General features: G+C 40.3%; 1 protein-coding gene across 1 annotated transcript in view; it reads left to right on the forward strand.

Moving 5' to 3' along the window:
• Positions 1–20,339, forward strand: part of DGKH (diacylglycerol kinase eta) — a 173,438-nt gene that overhangs the window by 50,455 nt on the left and 102,644 nt on the right. Inside the window, exon 3 of the mRNA XM_029210192.1 lies at positions 19,125–19,235. Within this exon, the coding sequence (XP_029066025.1) occupies positions 19,125–19,235 (111 nt within the window). The remainder of the gene's footprint in view (positions 1–19,124; positions 19,236–20,339) is intronic.

Here is a 20,339-nt window from a genome sequence, read left to right on the forward strand (position 1 = left end):
AGTGATCACCTGAAGAGGCTTTGCTTGAGCCCAAACTGGGGGGAGCTGCACAAGGATGTTTCCAGAAGGAAAATCTTTGCAGAACCCATGAAGAGGCCCCTTTGAGGAGACAGGCACTGTGGGTAGTAAATTGAAGGAAGGAGCTGACATACTCAAGAGAAGAAGCCTTTCCATACCTGGAACAGCCTGGACTGGGGAGGGGAGAATCTTGAACTTTTAATAAAGTTTGGAGTTTGGGCTGGACATTTTACTGACTGAAATATAATGGGTTTTGTGACTAAAGGTGACCAGAGAACTTTTCATTTTTGTGAATGACTGGCAAAGCTTTGGAATGGATTTCACCCATGACGGGGAAGAATAGGCTTCTGACTGGATTAAAGGTGCAGTGGATAAAGGTTTTTGCTGCTTGCACTCCAGGGAGCCTTATTTATTTGGGGTAATGGCTATACTGATTTAGGAGTTTGATGAGAGTACAGAATGTTTAGAGAAGCTTTTAAGAGACTGTGTTGAGAATTAATCAGAAGTAAGCGAAAGGATAATAACCTGCAATGTGCTCCGTTGAAGAGAAACAACAGGGATTAATGGATCAGGCAAGTGGGATTTTTGCTGCTCTTTCCGTGAGTACTGTGTAGTCTGGGATAAGCAGGAGACTGTTATAGATTTATTTGAGGTTTTTAGTCTTGGCATTTTCAAGCCTCACAGTTTTGTGGATTGCCATTTTGAGGTAAGAGTAAAGCAAATGGAAGACGCTGTTTAACACAGCTGAGTTCTTTTCTGTCTGTGGTGGTTCCAGTGCCTTTTAAGGCTATTAGGGGCTAGTAATTAAATACGTTTCTTTCAGCTCATGTTTAGGCTGGGGTAATATATTATTTCTATTTTGTTCTTAGGATTGGTTTATTTATTATGTTTGTTCTATGGGGACTCTTGTTATACTTTATCAGTTAGGTGTCACATCCAGACAGCAGACAGAAAACAGGCTCTCTTTTCCAGTATACCAAAAGCAGTCCCTCCCCACCCCCAGACCTCCACTCACATCTCATTGGCTGGAATTAGGTCTCATCCCACTTCTGAACTAATTACAGATGGCACGGGGAAAGGAATCCTCATAGCAACTTATTAAACTAATTAATATGTACTTGCTAGAGCTAGGAATAGATTCAGCATCCCCTAAGCATATGACTTGCAGAGAAAAAGGAGGTCTCTAATCAGGGTTCTGTGAGGAAGGAGAAAAAGATATTGGATGCTGGGTAGAGTCTTGTACCTATTCCTAGAATTATATATACTGACTTATTACAGATTAGATGGTAGGAACGTAGTATATGTTGACTAACTTGCTGTCAAAAAACCCCCAAAATATAGTGGGTTAAATAATATAGAAATGTATTCCTCTCTCACCAGTAACAGTTCAGAGGCATGTGGTCCAGAGCTGGTGCGATGACTCTAACATAGCTTGAATATTAGAGTTGCCAAGTTGTAGTAACAAAGAAACCCCTCAAATTCAGAGACTGAGAGAACAAAGAAGTTTCTCTCTTACATCACAGTCCAAGGAAGGTTTCTGAGGTGAGTGAGTATTTCTGCTACATGAGGCCACTCAGGGACCCTGGTTCCTTCTGTGTTGTTTCCTTGCCATCTCCCCAAGGGTTTGTCCTTACCTGGGCGGGGGGGGGGGTCCCTTATGTTCCAGGTTCCAACCAGAAAGCGGAGGAAGAAAACTTGGAGGAGGGAGGCCCATGTATCAAGGCCTAGGCCAGAGGGCACTCATTACCTCTGCTCAAATCCCATGTGCAAGAGCTTAGCCACAGCGTTCATCCAACTGTGAAAAGTCTGTGTTGTATTCTGTTTGGGGTGCTATAACAAAATACCGTAGGCTGGGTGGCTTATAAACAAAAACAGTTATTCTCACAGTTCTGCAGGTAGGAAGTCCAAGGTCAAGGTGCCAGCAGATTCAGTGTCTTGTGGGAGCCTGCCTCCCAGTTCATAGATGGCCATCTTCTAGCTGTGTCCTCACATGACAGAAGGGGCAAGGGAGCTCTCTGGGGTCTCTCTTATAAGAGCACTTATCCCGTTCATGAGGGTAGAGACCTATTCACATCCCAAAGGCCTCACTTCCTAATACCATCACATTGGGGTTTGGCTTCAACGTATGAACTTCGGGGGGAAACAAACATTCAGCATCTGGGAAATGCAGCATCAGTGGGCACATTTCAAGGTTGCCCAAGTCATCACCATTGCCAGCCAGCAGAAACTGGGGAAAATATAGTCCAAATCTAGGCCGAGTGTCTCTAAGGGGATGACACTTGAGTTGCCCCCATCTCTTCTACTCACTTCCCACTGGCCTAAACTTAGTCACATGGCTGCATATAAGGGAGGCCAGGAAATGGAGTTTGTAGCTAGAAGGCCAAGTACTGGGGAAAGGAAGAATGGACTCTGGTAGACCACTAGCTGTTTCTCTCATAAAAAGGTTTCTCTCTGATCTACATAGAATCTTTCTATCCTGAGACTGCTTATTTATTAACAAATTTTTATATAATGCCTAAGACCTATAGTCCCCCATCATAACGTTTCCGACTTTAGTTACTTGCCATCTTTCCACCATAGGAAAAACTGATATTAGTAGTAAAGCAGTATTAGTAGAGTCATTATGAAAAAAATTTTTCTGAAGGTGCTTTTCATAAAAACATATACATGACCTTGGCCTTCTAAAACAATGTGTATAGTTGTGTGCGTGTTTGTATGTGTGCGTAGTTTTTAAACTTTTATAACCTCAGGTTATACATTTGATAAAAGTAAGCAGGCATCTTTTTGGAAGTGAGTGGTAAATTTTCTTCCTGTAGCCCATTTGGATTTAGGTTCTGCTACTCTGAGGTGATAACTTACTTTCTCATGTAGGAAATTATTCTTTGAGTGGTCATAGGATGTTGTCCTAAACTTTTATATGTATTCTTTTGCATGCTATTTTCAGACTTTTGGGTTCATACTTACAAACTAGTTTAGTGAGGTTTATAAGTAAATGAGTAGATTATACACACCTTTCATTTCTGGTTAAAATGAAATTAGATGTTGTGAAAACCCTTTCTAGAACCTTAAGTTTGATCTCCAATATACTATTAGCTCCAGGAAGGCAGGCATTTTTATCTGTTTTGTTTACTGCTCTATCTCCAAGGCTTAGAACAGTTCTTGACATGTAGTAGGCATTCAATATGTGTTAAAAGAATGAAAAGATATGTAAAATACGATATATTTCACGTGTGAATCATAGAACCTGATTGGCACCTCTGAACTTAAGGAATTTGTATTAGGCATCGGAGCGAAGTAGTCTTTGGTTGCCTCACCTTCCAGGGGAAAAGTACAGCAAGCCTTAGAATCTTCCCTGGCTCTGTTTAACCTCAGCAGACAAATTCTATGTGTACACGGAGAATTGTGTACAATAAAAGTAACACATATGTGATATGGCCTAACATAGGCATCAAGATGTAGGGATATGTGAATTGAAGAGAGGGAAAAAGGAAATGTTCCACTCCAGGCCAAAAACAAAACATTCACTTTTCTCAACACAGCTTTTCTCAAGTGGATTGGAGTTTGAGTAGGATGAGGAAGAAATAAAATAATTTGGATCCTAGAATGACTTTCGGGGGTTAGGGAGATAGGGTTAAACTATCGTCTACAGACTGAGTGGGTAAGTTGATCTGTTTTATGATTTATTTTTTTCTCATACTGTAATTAATATATTTTTCAGAATTCACGTACCACTGATAATATTGAAAATGAGAGATAAGCTTTTTAGAGTAAACATAATCTTAGCACATTGCTCTCCTCTGCGAATCCATTACCTTTTGCAAATTGGGCTCCATGAGGACCGAGCACATGGAATTGCAAATGAGTGAGCTCTACATAGGTGGTGCATTTGGAAAGGAGGGTGTTTAAGCCCAACAGTTAGAGGTGAGTCAGTGAGGAGGAAAGATCCTGGGGAAGAGCATTCCGGGCCTCTGGAAAGACATGTAGACGTGGGTCCCAAGATAGGAGCGTCCGTGTTTTGTTCAGCAAATGGCAGGTAGACCAGTAAGCCGGGAGCATAAGCTGCAGGACCAGTGAGGCTGGACGCTGCACGTAGAGAGGGGGCTACGAAGCCAAGTAAAGATGTAGACAGTCAAGGGCCTCAGACACAAGGTTTTTGTTTTACTCTGTGGTTTATGAACAACCAACCACGATTTTGAACAGGGAAGCGACAGGATGAGAGCTGTATCTTAAGGAAACAATTCTGGAGGAAAGGAGCCTAGAGAATTAATTAGCGGGGACTAGATTTCCTTTTATGAACAATAGGGAACGTTTGTTGGATTGTGCTGTTCAGTTGAGGCCTTCGCAGTAAGCCAGCATCCCTGTGAGTGAAGAACAACTGCGAGAAAGGTTCCTCATCGTGGGTTTTGTTTGGAGACCTTGAATGTGGTGCCTCTTGAGCTTGTGCTCCTTGGCGGTCAGGGAACATCTGGTGTGCACCTGCTGGGAGAGCCAAGACACACAGGTCCTGGGTCCCTCTTTGGGCTCACAAGCCTGGAGGACAAGAGGTATTTTGTTCATATTGTCTGGCAAGGTCTTCTCTGTGTTTCGTCCTTTTGTTATCGCCAGTCTTTGGTAAAGACTTGTTTGGGTGTTCTGTCTTGCCCCCATTTTATTATGGGCTATTAAGAGTGGAGCTGTTTTCCACACTCGGGCCAGACTTTAAGGGGAAGCAGTCACTTCCAAATGAAGGATGGGTACTGGTGGCAGGCTGGCTGCTGGTGCAGCTCTGTCTCCAGTAGGAGATTCTTCCTGGACTGCTGTTCTTCATTCCTCCATAGGAGAAATCTAGTTTCTCCATAGAACTCTCCTATGGAGATTTCTCCATAGGAGAAATCATAAGAGGTGTCTAGGTGAGAAATAACGGAGCTACCAGAATTGGGGCGTGGGCAGCAGGAACAGACAGGAAGACTGTGTTTCAAAATCATTTTGATGGCAAACTAAGGAATTTAGGGGCAAGAGAGAATTAAAGAAGTTTGGGGATTATGTGCTTAGGAAAATACTGCTGTGGCTGCTGACAGATGGGGTCACAGGAAGAGGAGCAGAGCTGCCGTGGGAAGGTGCCGAGTTCGTTTTGAATTCCAGATTGGGTGACTTTTACCCAGTGTTGTGTAGTTATTTCCCAGAAGTTTCAGAATTAGAATCTAGGTTTCCTGGACGAGACAAATGTGTTTTTTAAAATTACGCAAAAACATATATTACATGAAGTAAAATATACTTGTTGAGTTTCAGCTGGTGATAGCATCTTCATGGAGCTGGAGTTAAAAAACTGAGAATAAATGGAGAAATTTGTTTTAGGAGATCTGTATCTACTTAGAGGACATAATGGGAGGATAAGTTCACCCAGAGAGATTTGGCAGGTGGGATGTATTTGGAAATAGCCAAGGGGCAGTTTTCTTGAAGGAGGAGTGAAAGCTAGGCATTAAGCCTGAAGAAGATGAAAGAGGCAATAAGAATACTCTACTTCTGAAAAAAAAAAAAAGAACTTTAAAGGAAGTTTAAAGGAGAGGCAAGCATAGATTGGAATCTGGGACATAATCAAGAGGTGAAACAAGTTTATACTCTTTAAGAGCAGACATGCTGGGGGAAAGAACGGGTGGAGAGGGAACAATCAGAGATGGAAGGCAGAGGAAAGAGTTCGGTTCCGTTTAACAAACAAATTATAAGTACCACTGAGGTGATGGGCATGGTGTTGGGTACCAGGGATACAAAGATGGAGTAAACGCAGTCCTGCCTTTGGGGAGTTACTGCCTCATAAGGCACAGGAGCGAGAATAACATAAGAACAACTGATATCTGCTGAGCCCTATGTGCCAGGAAGTGTTCTAAATACTTTATATGAATACATTGGCTCATTTAGTCCTTACCACACCCCTATAAGTTAGTTATCATTGTTATTATCCACAACTCAAAGGACAAGAAACTCAGGCACAGAAAGGTCAAGTAATTTGCTCCAGGTCTTTATCAACTGGTCAGCTGTGGAGCTGAGATTTGCACCCGGACTGTACAGCTCTGCACCCCTGTGCATCACGCCACACAGATGACTGCACTACAAGGCAAAGAGAGAAGTGAGAACAATGCACAAACGTAGCACAAAGAAGGGAGGAGTTAAGTTTTTCTGGCAGGGGATAGAGTAGGGCAGGGAAGATCTCAGAGGAGGAATAAATGGAGGACAGGAAATGGATCCTGATAAAGGAGCACACTGTCATGACCGAAGTATGGAACCCGTGTTGGTATTCGTGTGTGTGTTATCGTCTTACTTAGTGATTTGCCCAGACTTCGTCTCTCACCTTTACTCTGCCCTGTTCTGATCACAGAGGACAGTCACATTTGCTTTTATTCATTTGGGGGAACCATTAAGATGGTCTTAAAAAATCTACTAGAACCGAGTTATCCTTTTAGGGGTATCAGTCCTGCCAATTGAAACCATCATTAGAGTGGAGTTTATGATTTTAAAAATAATCCCTCCCTGCCTCCCTCATTCCTTCCCTCTCTTTCTTTCTTTCCTTCTTTTTTCTTCCTTCCTTTCTTTTTTTCTTTCTTTCTTCCTTCCTCTGTCCCTCCCTCCTCTTTTCCCTTCCTTCCTTCCTTCCTACCTGTCTACTGACCTACCCATCTACTTACCTACCCATCTATCAATGAATTCAGAGAACTGGCAGAAATGTAACAGATTTTCTTTTGCACTTGGGACCCAGATAATCTCTGGGGAAGAACCAGTGAACTTGAAGAGCAGATTATTGAAGATTACAATTGAAATTCCAGAAAATAAACAGATATTTTACACAGATTGGTTAATAGCCCTTTCTGAGATAAATATATGTGGTAAAGATAAGACTCCTTGTTAGAGTCCTCTAACCAGAGGACTCTAGGAGGAAATGGAGCATCACCCCATTTCCCATCCCATCCCTGACTGTCTGGACCCTTTGACCACTGACCCTTCGGCTGCACTGCCGTCTGAACTGGGAACACAGGGCAGCAATATTGCGACACTTGGGCATGACGTGAGGTCGTTTGTTACGCAAACTTACTAGTTAAAAAAAAAAAGTAATGTTCAGTGCTTTATTTTAGCCACATCAAAATGCCCCTGCATCAAAATAGTTGTGTCATTGTGGCCGAGTGGGAAATTAGTTACATCAAAATGTCATGTGTAGGCAAAGGGATTATTCTTGGAAGTGAGTGAATCCTTCCTTTAATAAAGGAAGAAGTGAATTCAGGATTAGAAGGATAGATTTGTTTACCCCTTTACAGCAGAGTTATTATGTGCCACTCATGGGATCTAGGCAAGGATCCGTCTAACTCTGACAAAAGGTCCATCTATGTTCCTGGCTCTGAAAGAAAAAGCTGGGCATCGGGCATAACACCACTACCACCCTGTGGTAATGTGTTGTAGTTCAGGGTGTTTCATGAAAAAAAGTACATCTGATGTGTACACAGCATGGACATTTTGTTCCTTCTCCTTTGAATAAAAGTGTAAGAGCACTTTATAAAACCATATATTTTTATCACTTTAATATTAATCCAAAAATAATATTTAGAAACTCCTAAAGAAGGAACATATTAAAAATGGAGAGAAAGCTTAATTTTAGGAATGAACAAATAAAACTTCACAAAATAACCACAGTCTCAGGAAGGTAATCATATCTATAGCTTTTCTCAAGACAATTACAAACCAGTGTAGGGGACAAACTACTTTCATAATCGTTAGATGGTCTATTGACATAGAGGGTAATTAGAATATGTTGGTATAATGTCTGTTAGAATGCATTAATTTATAAATATAGTGCATTCTAAACTATTACATGTAGAATGGATGAACAGCAAGGCCCTACTCTATAGCACAGGGAACTATATTCGATATCCTGTGATAAACCATAATGGAAAAGAATATGAAAAAAATATATCTGTATAACTGAGTCACTTTGCTGTACAGCAGAAATTAACACAACATTGTAAATCAACTATACTTCAATAAAATAAATTTAAAAAAATAAAATAAAAAAACAAAGTGCACGGTCATATATTCTGATACACAAAACTGCTTGAGGACAACTGCTTCAAGTGGCAGTTTAGAGAAAGGGAAATATTTTGTGGTGTAAACAAAGCACCTGCATCACCTTACTGCGTTATCCTTAAATACTGGTTCCGGAAACACATGCTGTCTCCATTCTTCTGTAAGCTGGGATCTTCCTGGCTCACTGCATTATCCTCTGGCTCCTGATGGAAACATGTCCTCATCATTGCCACTGCAGTTCCTCTGCCAGTATTCACTTTCTCAGTGAGGTCAGGCGGGTGCCAGCATGGGTTTGGGTGGTGGTGCAGGCTGGAGACATTATTCAGGAACGGGGAAGATTAAGCATCTAGGGCTGCTCTTTTCTGTCTACACGGCTCCAGCCCCCCATTTCCCGGCACATGGTCGTGTCCAGTGCAGATCCCAACTCCTCGTTTCCTCATCCAGAGGTCTTATTCTAGCCTCCTTCTGCAAATCAAATCTGTTTAAGGGAAGAGCTTGAGTGAGCATGCTCAGTTATTAAACCCAAATGGCTCCCCCCACTGGCTGGAGCAGAGCCAGTGGGGTGGAAAGAGGGCAGGAGTGGTACACTAATGGGGTTCCATATACAGAGGAAAGAAACATTTTGAACATAGAGATGCAGTACTTCCTAAAACCATATTTTAGAAAGACTCTAACACCAAATCTGTAAAATGTTCAAAGCTAAATAAGAGTAAATGATCAGACTGAATATCAATTAAAGTGCTAAATTATATCTTTTCAAGGTTTTATACAAATTATTATACTTAAATATGTTTATGAGAGTTTATTAAAACTGACTGATAATCATAAGGACGAACAGAGATTTTTAAAAAATTTTTTTATTTTTGGCTGCGTTGGATCTTCGTCGCTGCGCGCGGGCTTTCTCTATTTGTGGCGAGCGTGGGCTACTCTTCGTTGCGGTGCACGGGCTTCTCACTGCGCTGGCTTCTCTTGTTGCGGAGCACTGGCTCTAGGCACGTGGCTTCAGTAGTTGTGGCACGCGGGCTTCAGTAGTTGTGGCTCACAGGCTCTAGAGCGCAGGCTCAGTAGTTTTGGCGCACGGGCTTAGTTGCTCCGTGGCATGTGGGATCTTCCCGGACCAGGGCTCGAACCCGTGTCCCCTGCATTGGCAGGCGGATTTTTAACCACTGTACCACCAGGGAAGCCCACAAAAAGAGGTTTTAATATGTGTAGGTTCATATACCCTACTCCAGACCTGTTGAATCAAAACGTCCCAGATATGTAAATTGGTGCAGCCACTATGGAAAACAGTATGGAGCTTGCTTTAAAAACTAAAAATAGAACTACCATACGATCCAGCAATCCCACTCCTGGGTATATATCTGCAAAAGACGAAAACTCTAATTTGGAAAGATTCAAGCACCCCAATGTTCATAGCAGCACTATTTACAATAGTCAAAACATGGAAACAACCTAAACGTCCATCAACAGATGATTGGCTTAAGAAGATGGGGTATATATATACGGTGGAATATTACTCAGCCATAAAAAGGAACGAAATGTTGCCAGTTGCAACAACATGGATGTACTCAGAGGACATTATGTTAAGTGAAATAAGAAAGACAGAGAAAGACAAATACAGTATAATATCGTTTATATGTGGACCCTAAAACATAATACAAATGAATCTGTATACAAAACAGAAGCAGACTCACAGACATAAGAAACAAACTTATGGTTACCAAAGGGGAATGTGGGGGGGCACAAATTAGGAGTATGGGATTAACAGGTACAAACTACTATACATAAAATAGATAAGCAACGAGGATTTACTGTATAGCACAGGGAACTATTTCAATATCTTGTAATAACCTGTAATGGAAAATAATCTGAAAAAAAATATATATATAACTGAATCACTTTACTGTACACCTGAAACTAACACAATACTGTAGATCAACTATACTTCAATTTTAAAAAGTCCCAGATGAACCGAGGCTGTTCATGTTTATAAAGTTCTCCATGTGATTCAGATGATCAGCCAAACTTTAGAATAACTGGTGTATTTGATAGAGCTTAATGTAATGTATTTAACAAAGAGGCTTAAATTTGTTTTTAAGACAGTAGGAAATTCATGGTGGGACAAAATTCAGAAGGGGAAAGAAGAATACAAGGCACAAAGCCAAAGGGTCTGGAATCGAGAGGAACTGAGGGAAATTTGGAGGCTCATAGAAAAACCAGGCTTTAATCAATTTAATACTTGGATGGTAAAAGAGATTGACAGACTGGGTCAGAATGACACCAAATGGTTTACGTTCCAAAGTCTTAAGATGATGGGCAGGACTTCCCTGGTGGCACAGTGGTTAAGAATCTGTCTGCCAATGCAGGGGACGCGGATTCGAACCCTGGTCCAGGAAGATCCCACATGCCGCTGAACAACTAAGTCCGCGAGCCACAACTACTGAGCTTGTGCTCTAGAGCACGTGAGCCACAACTACTGAAGCCCGCGCACCTAGATCCTGTGCTGCTCTGCAACAAGAGAAGCCACCGCAATGATAAGCCTGCGCACATCAACGAAGAGTAGCTCCCGCTCGCTGCAACTAGAGAAAGCCCACGCGCAGCAATGAAGACCCAGCGCAGCCAAAAATAAATAAAATAAAATAAATTAATTTTAAAAAAAGGTGATGGGCAGTAGTCATTCAATATAAGTTCTGGCATATGTGTGGAGAAAAATAGTTCTTGTTTTATAATCAGGCAAAACATAGAGGAGCTAATAAAAGAACAAAGTGATATTGTCATAGAAGATGCATACATTAAAGTGCAATCTGGTGATGAAGATAGACTTTTAGTTTAGAGATGTAGAGTAGAATTCAGATCTGTGTGGTTTGCATTTGACCTTTCAAGCAAATGTAAGTTTAGCTGTTGGATAGAATAGGGAAGGATAGAAAGTTTATTACAAATAATCATTGATTTACACATTTTATAGATGTAAGTCTGGATACCACCCAAATACAATATTAATGCTGATGTGATAGATGGCCTTCCTTAGCAATGATGGCATGGTAGTGAATAAAAGCAGAATGGCTTTCAATTTGGGAAAAAAAGAAAAACCCAAGAGAACAGTCAACAACTAATTGCTTAAATTTGCTGCAGGGACATTTTCAAATGAGAAAGAGATGGCCACAAAATAAGCACCTCTGGGTGCAGTTCTTAGAATGCTGTCCATTTCCTGCCCAGGCTCTCCTTTAAAAGCTCTTAAGATAGTGTACAGTTCAAGTTTCCTCTAAAAGACATTCAACTGCTTTATTTGAATATCAGTCTTCACTTCATTTATTCTTTTGTGCAATTAAGAGCTATCCTCTGTGCTAGGAACTATGGTAAGTGCTGGGGCTACAGTGGTGAATAAGGTGGGCCTGGCCCTACTCTAATGGGGAGATCAGTTTGAGCCTAATTGAATTTTGAAGAGTCAGTGGCATCCAGGTGGAGTTATCCGACAGCAGTTGTCATCATTTTCTAATTCTTACTGGTAAATAAGACTGATGTTCTAAAAAAGTAAAATACTAACACTATATAGCAGTTTTAAACTCTGCTCCATTATTAAATACAATTCCATGATTGATTTCTCTTATGTAAATGTTCAGAAAACTATACATTTTGGAACTGTATACTTTATGTGATTAAAGCTGATCTTTGTGGGATAATTTCTCTAAATATAAGCATTGGGCTCTTGTTCAGAAATGGTCTGTCTTTATTGAACTGTGTCAGTCCCACTAAAAACACCTTTTCCCACAAGTATGATCTGTTAAAATAGTACCTTGCTTATTAATGACACTTTATACAGCATTTGGGAGTCTATGAAAGATATTTATACTTCATTTTGTTTTGTCCTAACAACTCTGAAGAATACAAGGCAGGTGACAGTGATCTTCACCTTACAGGTAGGGAAACTTAGGCTCATAAATGTTATTGCTCATTTGCAGCCACAAATCTAGTAAATGGAGCCAGAAATGGAACTCAATCCAGGCCTCTTTTGGGGAGTCAGGTCTATTTCCTTTGTGCTTTCTGACAGTATATTGACTTGCTGGAGAGAGAAAAATTGAAATATTTTTCTCCACTTAATTCCTCAAGTTCTCATCAGAAAAAAATGTTTTAATCCTCTTAATTTCTTACTTTTTGTTTCCTAATTATTGAATAAATTTATTAACATATAGTCATTATTTTCTTAGTACCAAGTCCATGGTTATATGTGTAGGATGGAAAAATCGATAAGATACAGGAGACAGAGAGCCATGAATTTTTTAAAATTCCGATTCTACATGATTCATGCTATAAGTTATGTGTGGGCATAGTGCTGTGGATGCACCCAGGATATGGTGGCCGCCTGAGCCTTGGAGGATGATAGGATGGGGTGGGAGGTTTCTAAGAAGAAGCAGAGGAGACTATTATGAGTAGAAGGAAGAGCTCGTGTAAAAGCTTGGACGTAGGGAAGCATGGAGGATTTGGGGATTCGCAGGTACTTATCTTTTCCTCTCCTGTTAGAGGAATTTAGGAGGAATGCTGAAGATGAAGCTGTTACAGAAAGTGGGTCATTTATGGAAGGAAGAGTGTGTGCCCAGCTCACAAGTCTGGGATTACACTGTGGGTGATAGGAAAGCACTGAACATATTAAAGCAGAGTTTGGCGGGATCAGAAATATTTCTTATGGATAATTCTGTCCATGGTGGGAACAATGGACTGGTGGTGGGAAAAACTGATCGCCTGGAGGACATGTAGGGTACTGCTGAGTTCAAGGAAGTGAGAGGAGCTTGAACTAAGGCAAAGGCAGGAGGAGTGGAAAGGGATGGATTGAAAGATAAGATCTGTTCTGTAATAAATAATGCTTAGCACGGGGACGAATGTTAATGATGATGGTATCTTGTCATACTAGCCTTTTAAAAAATTATGTATCCTTTCAAATCCATTGTTTCACATGTCACAACAGCACATAAAGATATACAGCATATAAGGATATTTCCACTTTAGAAATTAAAGTCTGTAAAACTAAAGATGCTTACCATTCAAGGAAGTCTAGACCCATGATGTTACAGGTTCTGTACAGGTACCCTGTACATAGACAGCTTTCCTGGACCTTATATAACAAAATGGATATGGCAAAGAAAGGTATAAGACAAAGACTAATTCTCTGTTTGGGAGGGTGGAGTAGATAGAGAGTTAAAAGAGTTAGGAAAGAAGTGATTACATACAAAGTATAGAGTGGTGAAAATTCTCTCGACCCATGTCCTAGTCTGTTGAGGCCGCTGTAACAAAAATGCCAAAGACTGGGTGGCTTAAACAATAAATATTTATTTCTCACAGTTCTGGAGTCTGGGAAGTCTAAGATCAATGTACTGGTAGAGATAGCCATCTTCTAGCTGTGCTCTCACATGGTGGAAGGGGCAGGAGAGTGCTCTGGGGTCTCACATATAAGGGCATTAATTCCGTTCATGTGGGCTCCACCCTCCTGACACAATCTCCTCCCAAAGGCCCTACCGCCTAGTACCATCAAATTGGGGGTTAGGATTGCCCCCGAACATTCAGTCCATAACAGCCCACATCTGCCATCACAACAAATTCCATTCCCCTTCCCTAGAAGAGAAATTAAGGGGTCGTGTTGGGGCAAGACTAGGAGAAGCTCGAGATTCTTCTGGAATTTTTGAAGGCATCTGTAAAAGATGAGCCATCACTGACGTTTCCAGTTCTCCACATCAGGCTCTTCACCACACCTATTTGATGTCCCCCCAAAAGCCAACATAGGAAAATGTACATTTATCGGATAAATCAGGCAGTAACTGACGTTTTCAAAGATTTTTAGCTTTACAAAAAGGCTCATTGAAGGGCTGTTTGTAAAGTTGCACTCTTCTCAGGACGTTGAAGTAGTATGCCATCAAAACAACTTCAACTTGTGACACAGAGGTGTTTCTGAAATGTTAGGTGAAATCCTAGAGCACTCGTGTGTATAATTTAAAAGAGAAGTTACTTTTGTTTGCTTTTAGCGAGGGGCGCAAAATGAGCAATTGCACAGCTGTAAGACATTGGACAGCAAACAGTCTCAGAAAGCCAGATAGAAGAGAGATCTTAAAACTTTTAAAGCTTATTTTATTGAAGCGATTTTTTTTTCAAAGCCAAATTCATTTAACTTCTTGTGTTTAATATTTTGGAAACTGGGTTATTGGATTACGGTTAGGGGCTATACAACTTCACTGATTTTTCATGAAGGTCAGATTGTACTAAACTAATCTCTACCAGATTATATGATGAAATGGCCATTAAACGCAAATGTTTCTAAGCCTTATTTTGAGGGAGGGGAGAGCTTATCCCTTATCCTAGAAATTGTGAACAAAATTAAAATCGAATGCTTATTTTTCATAGATTGTTAATAATAACGGATCATAGCTAATTCTTATGTCTGTTACTAAGTTCAATTTGTTATTCTAGTTGAACATTAATAGTGAATATAATAAATATTTTGATTTTCAAGAAAGATTCCTTGTTTCTTCCTTTAGTTTGCTCCTTATTTTGAGATTTTTCAAACCACAGCATTTTTCTCTGAACCATGCTTTGCCTATATGATTATATTTGCAGGAGCTGTTACAGATTAATCATTTTTGGTATGCTCCTTCTTTTATGAGAAGTGTTTGTTTAACTTGCCATATATAAACAGACGTTTATTTTAAGGATTAACTTTCATGTGAAAAACTGCCTCCTAGTTAAGTCTTTTTAATCACATCTCTAGAGGAAAGCAAGCTAGCTTCAGATGTTTTTCTCTTTCTTTTCTTTCTTCAAGAATTTAAAATTGACTGTTTGTATATTATAACATAGAGAAGTTTGTAAATGCATGTATTCTCCTCAGCCTCACACACTGCAAATAAATCCATGCTTGTGCAAGATTTAAAGGACATAAAGTTATATAGTAAAACACAGATAAATTATTTGCCTTGAAAGTGACTATGTAAGGAGCATCTTTAAATTATCAATAGCCATAAAACCAGGATAGATAGACATTTTCCTGTTCCTCTGACTATCTCTCCCCAAACCCTCACCCAGGGAGTGCACCTCGGGGTCCATATATACTTTTCTGCATTGTATTTGCTGTTTTTTATATGCAGTGAAAAGAAGCAGACCTGCTGAATGCTGGAAACCATAAAATCATTTATAGCCATTCTTTCCTGTTTTCTTTCCTAATTCTATCTTCGTTTTAAAAGACAAAGTTATATACCATTTTACACTTTAAAAGTTGTTTGGTTTAACATTTATGGAGGCCTTAAAGTGTCAGCTAACGTGTTATTTGGTGATATTATTAAAATACGTAGGACATGGTCTTCGCTCCATGAAGGTCACAGCCTGGTGGGAACACAAACATGCCATTCAGTTGTCATAGGTGCTGTTATACAGGTAGGAGAAGAACACATTCGAGAGACAAAGGTGGGAGTGTTCACTTCCTCCTAGGGGGTGGGAAAGTCTTCCAGAGGCGGTGGCACTAGATCAGAATTGAAATGATTGGGCGCTTTCAAGACAGGCGATTGAGGAGGGGGCATTTAGGGCAGAGGGAGGAGCCTCTGGCAGGAGGGGCAAGCGAGAAGGTTGGACAGCATCATGCAGGGGTCTTCTCTGATACATATGGAAGTTTGGACTTTATGCTGCAGGCAAAAAAAAAAAAAAAAGATACAAATGAATTCATTTACAAGACAGAAAAGGAACCACAGACCTAGAAAACAAACTTATGTTTGTTACCAAAGGGGAAGGAGGGAGATAGGATAAATTAGGAGTGTGGAATTAAAATATACATACTTCTACGTACAAAACAGACAAGCACAGGGAACTATACTCAATATTTTGTAATAACCTTTCAGGGAAAAGAACCTGAAAAAGAATGTGTGTGTGTGTGTGTGTGTGTGTGTGTGTGTGTGTGTGTATAACTGAATCACTTTGCTGTATACCTGAAACTAACACAGCATTGTAAATCAACTATACATTGATTAAAATAAAAAGATAGAACTAAGGAAGGATTTAAGCAGTGGCATAATGTAATCAGGTTTTCATATTAGAAAATTACTCTAGTAACCATGTGAAGAAAGATTATTTATGCTTTTTAGAAACAGCCTGATAGAACATAAGTAGACTAAACATTAACTTTTCTTCCTCATTGCCTTCAACAGAACTTTACAAAAATCTTAAAACACCCACTTTTATAATTTGAATTGCCAAAAGATGTGTTCTCTGGATGAGTTATATTTTTATAGCATTTCAAGACTCTGTGATCAAGTTCAAGAAGATAGACTTTCTACCCTGGGTAACTTTGGATGCTGCAGCAGGGCAGCTCACCACTTAAGTCTTCCTTATTAATACCCTTTTCTCTCGCAATCTTTTGCATCTGGTTGCCCAAGGCAAATGCTTACACTTGCCCTTGGTTTTTTTCTCTCTTGCCCTTCACGTCTATCAGCGAGGCCGGTAGATTCTGCCTTCAAAATAACGTCTCAAATTCCTCTACTTCTGTCGGTCTCAGTGCTGCTACAACCTTAGTTCTATCCTCCCTGGTCTCTCCCTGGGACTCCTGCAGCAGCCTCCTAATTGGTCCTCCACTGGATCTCACCCATTTCCCCATTCTCACTGTCCCGCTTCAGACAGTTCACTAGCTTTTTGCACTTTGAATAAAAAGCAAGCTCCCCTCTGTGGCCAGCATCGCCTGGCTGTTGTCTCCCTTAACCTCATCTCTTGACACTCTCCTTCTGCTCCAGCTGTTATTTGCTCTCACAGAGGCCTGCAAACACTTATTCACTTCTTCCAAGAAGCTCTTATAATTTGGTGCCTGGCAAATACTCCGTGAACTTAATAGCATAACGATATCATAATAACACTTCTGCCATTTATTAAATATCTTCTGTAACCCAGACAGTGTGCTAAGTGCTCTCCAGGCATTATCGTATAATTAAATTAGATGCAACAAGCTTGTGAAGTTGGCGTTATTATTTCCATATTTTAGGGGAGGAAACTGGGCACAGAGAGCTGAAGTAACTTACGCAGATTTATACTGCTAGCGTGTAGCGGAGCCTGGCTTGAAGTCTGTCTGATTCTAAGTCGGGCTCTTTGGTACTGAAGTTTCAAAAGTATTTTGTTATCATTAAATTTTAATGCTCTCACAATTCCTGGAGGACCATCTGAGAGCAGGCTCTAGAGGGAATCTTTTAATGAAACTGAAAGTAAACATGAGTGTGACCTAACTACCATATCAGAGACAACAAACTTTTCTCAATATTTTATGTCTTGTTGATAATGAAAGACAGTATAGTGTAAAAGTTGGAAATAAACTCTGGAGTTCAAACAGACATGGGTTTAATCTCAGCATCTTCTATTCATTCATATGGATCTCCATATCATATGTGCCAGATAATGTTCTAGGTATTTGAGACACATCAGTGTGCAGTCCAGTGGGATGGATATAAAATGTTGGTTTTGTAGGCTGTTTTTGCCCTGGAGATTCACTGTAGCATTACTGCTCTTCTGTGAATTCAGGATAGATGTGATCCATCTTGGACCCCCATCCCAAGGGGATCTATTTGAGTCAATCCCATGACATATTTCCTAAGGACAGTCTCATAGGAAGGCTGTAAGTTTAGTTTGCTATAAATAAAGTGTCCTTCCTTCTTCCTTTTTTTTTTCCTTCCAGTTGAAATGAAACATTAAATTTAACTTTATTAGATATAATAAATTCAGGGAACTTATATTCTAATAGGGGTAGCACAATAACTAAATAAGTAAATTACATTATACATTAGAAGATGGAAAGTACTTTGTGTGGGGAAGTAAATAAGATCTGGATGGGGGAAAATATGGAGAGCATGTGCAATAGGAGGTCAGTGAGGTGGGTCTCGTCAAGAAGGTGAGAGACTTGAAGGAGGTGAAGGAGTTGATCAGATGGATATTTGAGGGAAGAGCAGTCCAGGAGGAGAGAATAGGTAGTGTCCAGTCCTAAGGGACGTGCATGCACAACCACTTAAAAGCAAAGCATCGTTGTGAATGGAGGTGACCAAGTGAAGGAGAGATACTAGATGAAGTCAGAGGGGTTCCAAGGATGTTGTTGGTGGCAATAAAATGAACTTGTATACATAAAGCACTTAGCACAGGGTCTAGCCCACATTCCCAGAGCCCCTGCCCACCTCTTCCAGCCACAGCTCTTGCTGCTCCCTGTTACAAGCTCTACCCTGTGTTTATAACCAGAAACTCTGTGAAGATTCCCCAAATATCTGTGCTGTTTTATACCTTTCTACTTCTGCACACACATAAAATACCCTTCTCCCACTCCTTATCATTCTGATAAACTCCTTCAAGACCCACCTAAGGCTTTCCTCTGGGAGGACAACATCACTGACTCCCTCTGAGGCAGAGCTTCCTTCTTTAGGTTGCCATGTACCATGCTTTGAGTATGTGTTTTTTACAATAACACATAGCTGATGGTAACTGACATTTAATGAGCACTTAATATGTGCTATGCAGTCAATACCTTTACGTGTTTTTAAAATTAATTTCTCACAACAACAACCCTATAAGGTATGTCCTGTTGTCATCCCCATTTTATGATGAATAAATAAAGCCATGAAGTTTATTGACTTGCCTAAGATCATCCAGCTACTAAGTGGTGGCACCAGGAGTTGATCACAGGTTTCTGGCTCCAGAGCCCATGCCTTCTTAACCATTACATTATACTGCACCTCCACCCTTCCACCACTTTACTATATACAAGTATATATGTACTTATATATGTACATGTACTCATCACACTGTATTGAAAAGTATTAGTTTTGTGCATGTGTCTTCCATAGTGTTTATGACTGCTTTGAGTCACCATGTTGAATTCACCTTTGCTCTTTGGGACTTTGCACATGTGTTCGCTTGTTGAATGGGGAGAATAAAATATTCTCTCATGTAATTTGCAAAGCATGAGAAATAATATTCAAAATGTTAATGATAGTGTGTCATTAATTTTGAAATTTATTTGGTTTTGAATTTCATTTTAATGATGTTGTTGTGTTTCTGCTTCTCCCTAGACCAGTATTAAAGAGGGACAGCTGTTGAAGCAAACCAGTTCTTTCCAAAGATGGAAAAAGCGATATTTCAAACTTCGAGGTCGTACACTTTATTATGCAAAGGACTCAAAGGTAATTCAAGAGAATACTAGTTGCAAGCCCTCGAAGGCTGTAGATGGAATTGAAATTTTGGTTCTATAAACTGTTTTTGTCTTGGGGCTCACTATCATTACTGCTCTGATATAAATTCCATATAAATGTGATTCATCTTGGACCAAATCCCAAGGGGGTCTATTTGAGTCAGTTTCATGCCATTTCCCCTAAGGACAATCTTATAGGATGGTCCTAGTGCAGTTTTCTTTCTTTCTTTTTTCCTTCCAAGTAAAATGAACAGTTAAGTGTAACCTTATTATATATAATAAACTCTAAATTTGGGTTCCCCCCTTTCTTGCTACTTTTTACCCCATACATTTTTTCCTGAAAATGAGAGAGAGAATTGCTGTAGTTGCTAAGAGTTCATACTCTGGTTTCAGACAAGAGTTTGTATCCCAATTCTAGCACATTCCAGTGGAGTGGCTGTGGACAGCATGTTGTTGAGAGGAAGCTTAAATGAAATTACATACATGAAGTGCTTACATAATACCTGGCACAAAACAATCACTCAATTATGCTAACATTTAGAAATAAAAATCACAGTGAAATAAAATCAAGGCTTAAATAATTTTTATATACTAATTGAATGAAATAAGAATGATGTAGCTTTGGAAGAAAAAAATTGTAATGATGAGCTTCCATTTAAAATGGATATTTTACTGTTCCTTCAAAAATAAACATTAAGGTGGGTACCCTCAGCTGGCACTGGAGCCCCACCAAAACAGCCCCCTGCCCTGTTAGACGTGGTGGACACCTTTGGCCAACACTAGTGTCCCCCTAAAGTGGCTCCTGCCCCAGGGGTCAGCCCCACACACCAGAGTACCCACAACAGTTGCAACTGGGCCTTGCAGCCAGCCACACTGGGGTCCATCCTTGCGTACAAGCACCCCCTCAGCAAGTGCAGCCGAGCCACAACAGGAGGACACATGCAGCCCACAAAGGGGACACTCCTGGAGCATCTGGCCCTGGTAACCAAGGGAGACCATGCTACTGGGCCCCACAGGATACCTTCTACACAAAGCCACTCTCTCAAGACCGAGGGACGTAGCTGATCTACGCAATATGTAGAAACAAACACAGAAA

This window comes from Monodon monoceros, unplaced genomic scaffold, assembly GCF_005190385.1.
Source record: "Monodon monoceros isolate NGI ecotype Baffin Bay Population unplaced genomic scaffold, NGI_Narwhal_1 Super_Scaffold_8, whole genome shotgun sequence".
Classification (NCBI taxonomy): Eukaryota; Metazoa; Chordata; class Mammalia; order Artiodactyla; family Monodontidae; genus Monodon; species Monodon monoceros.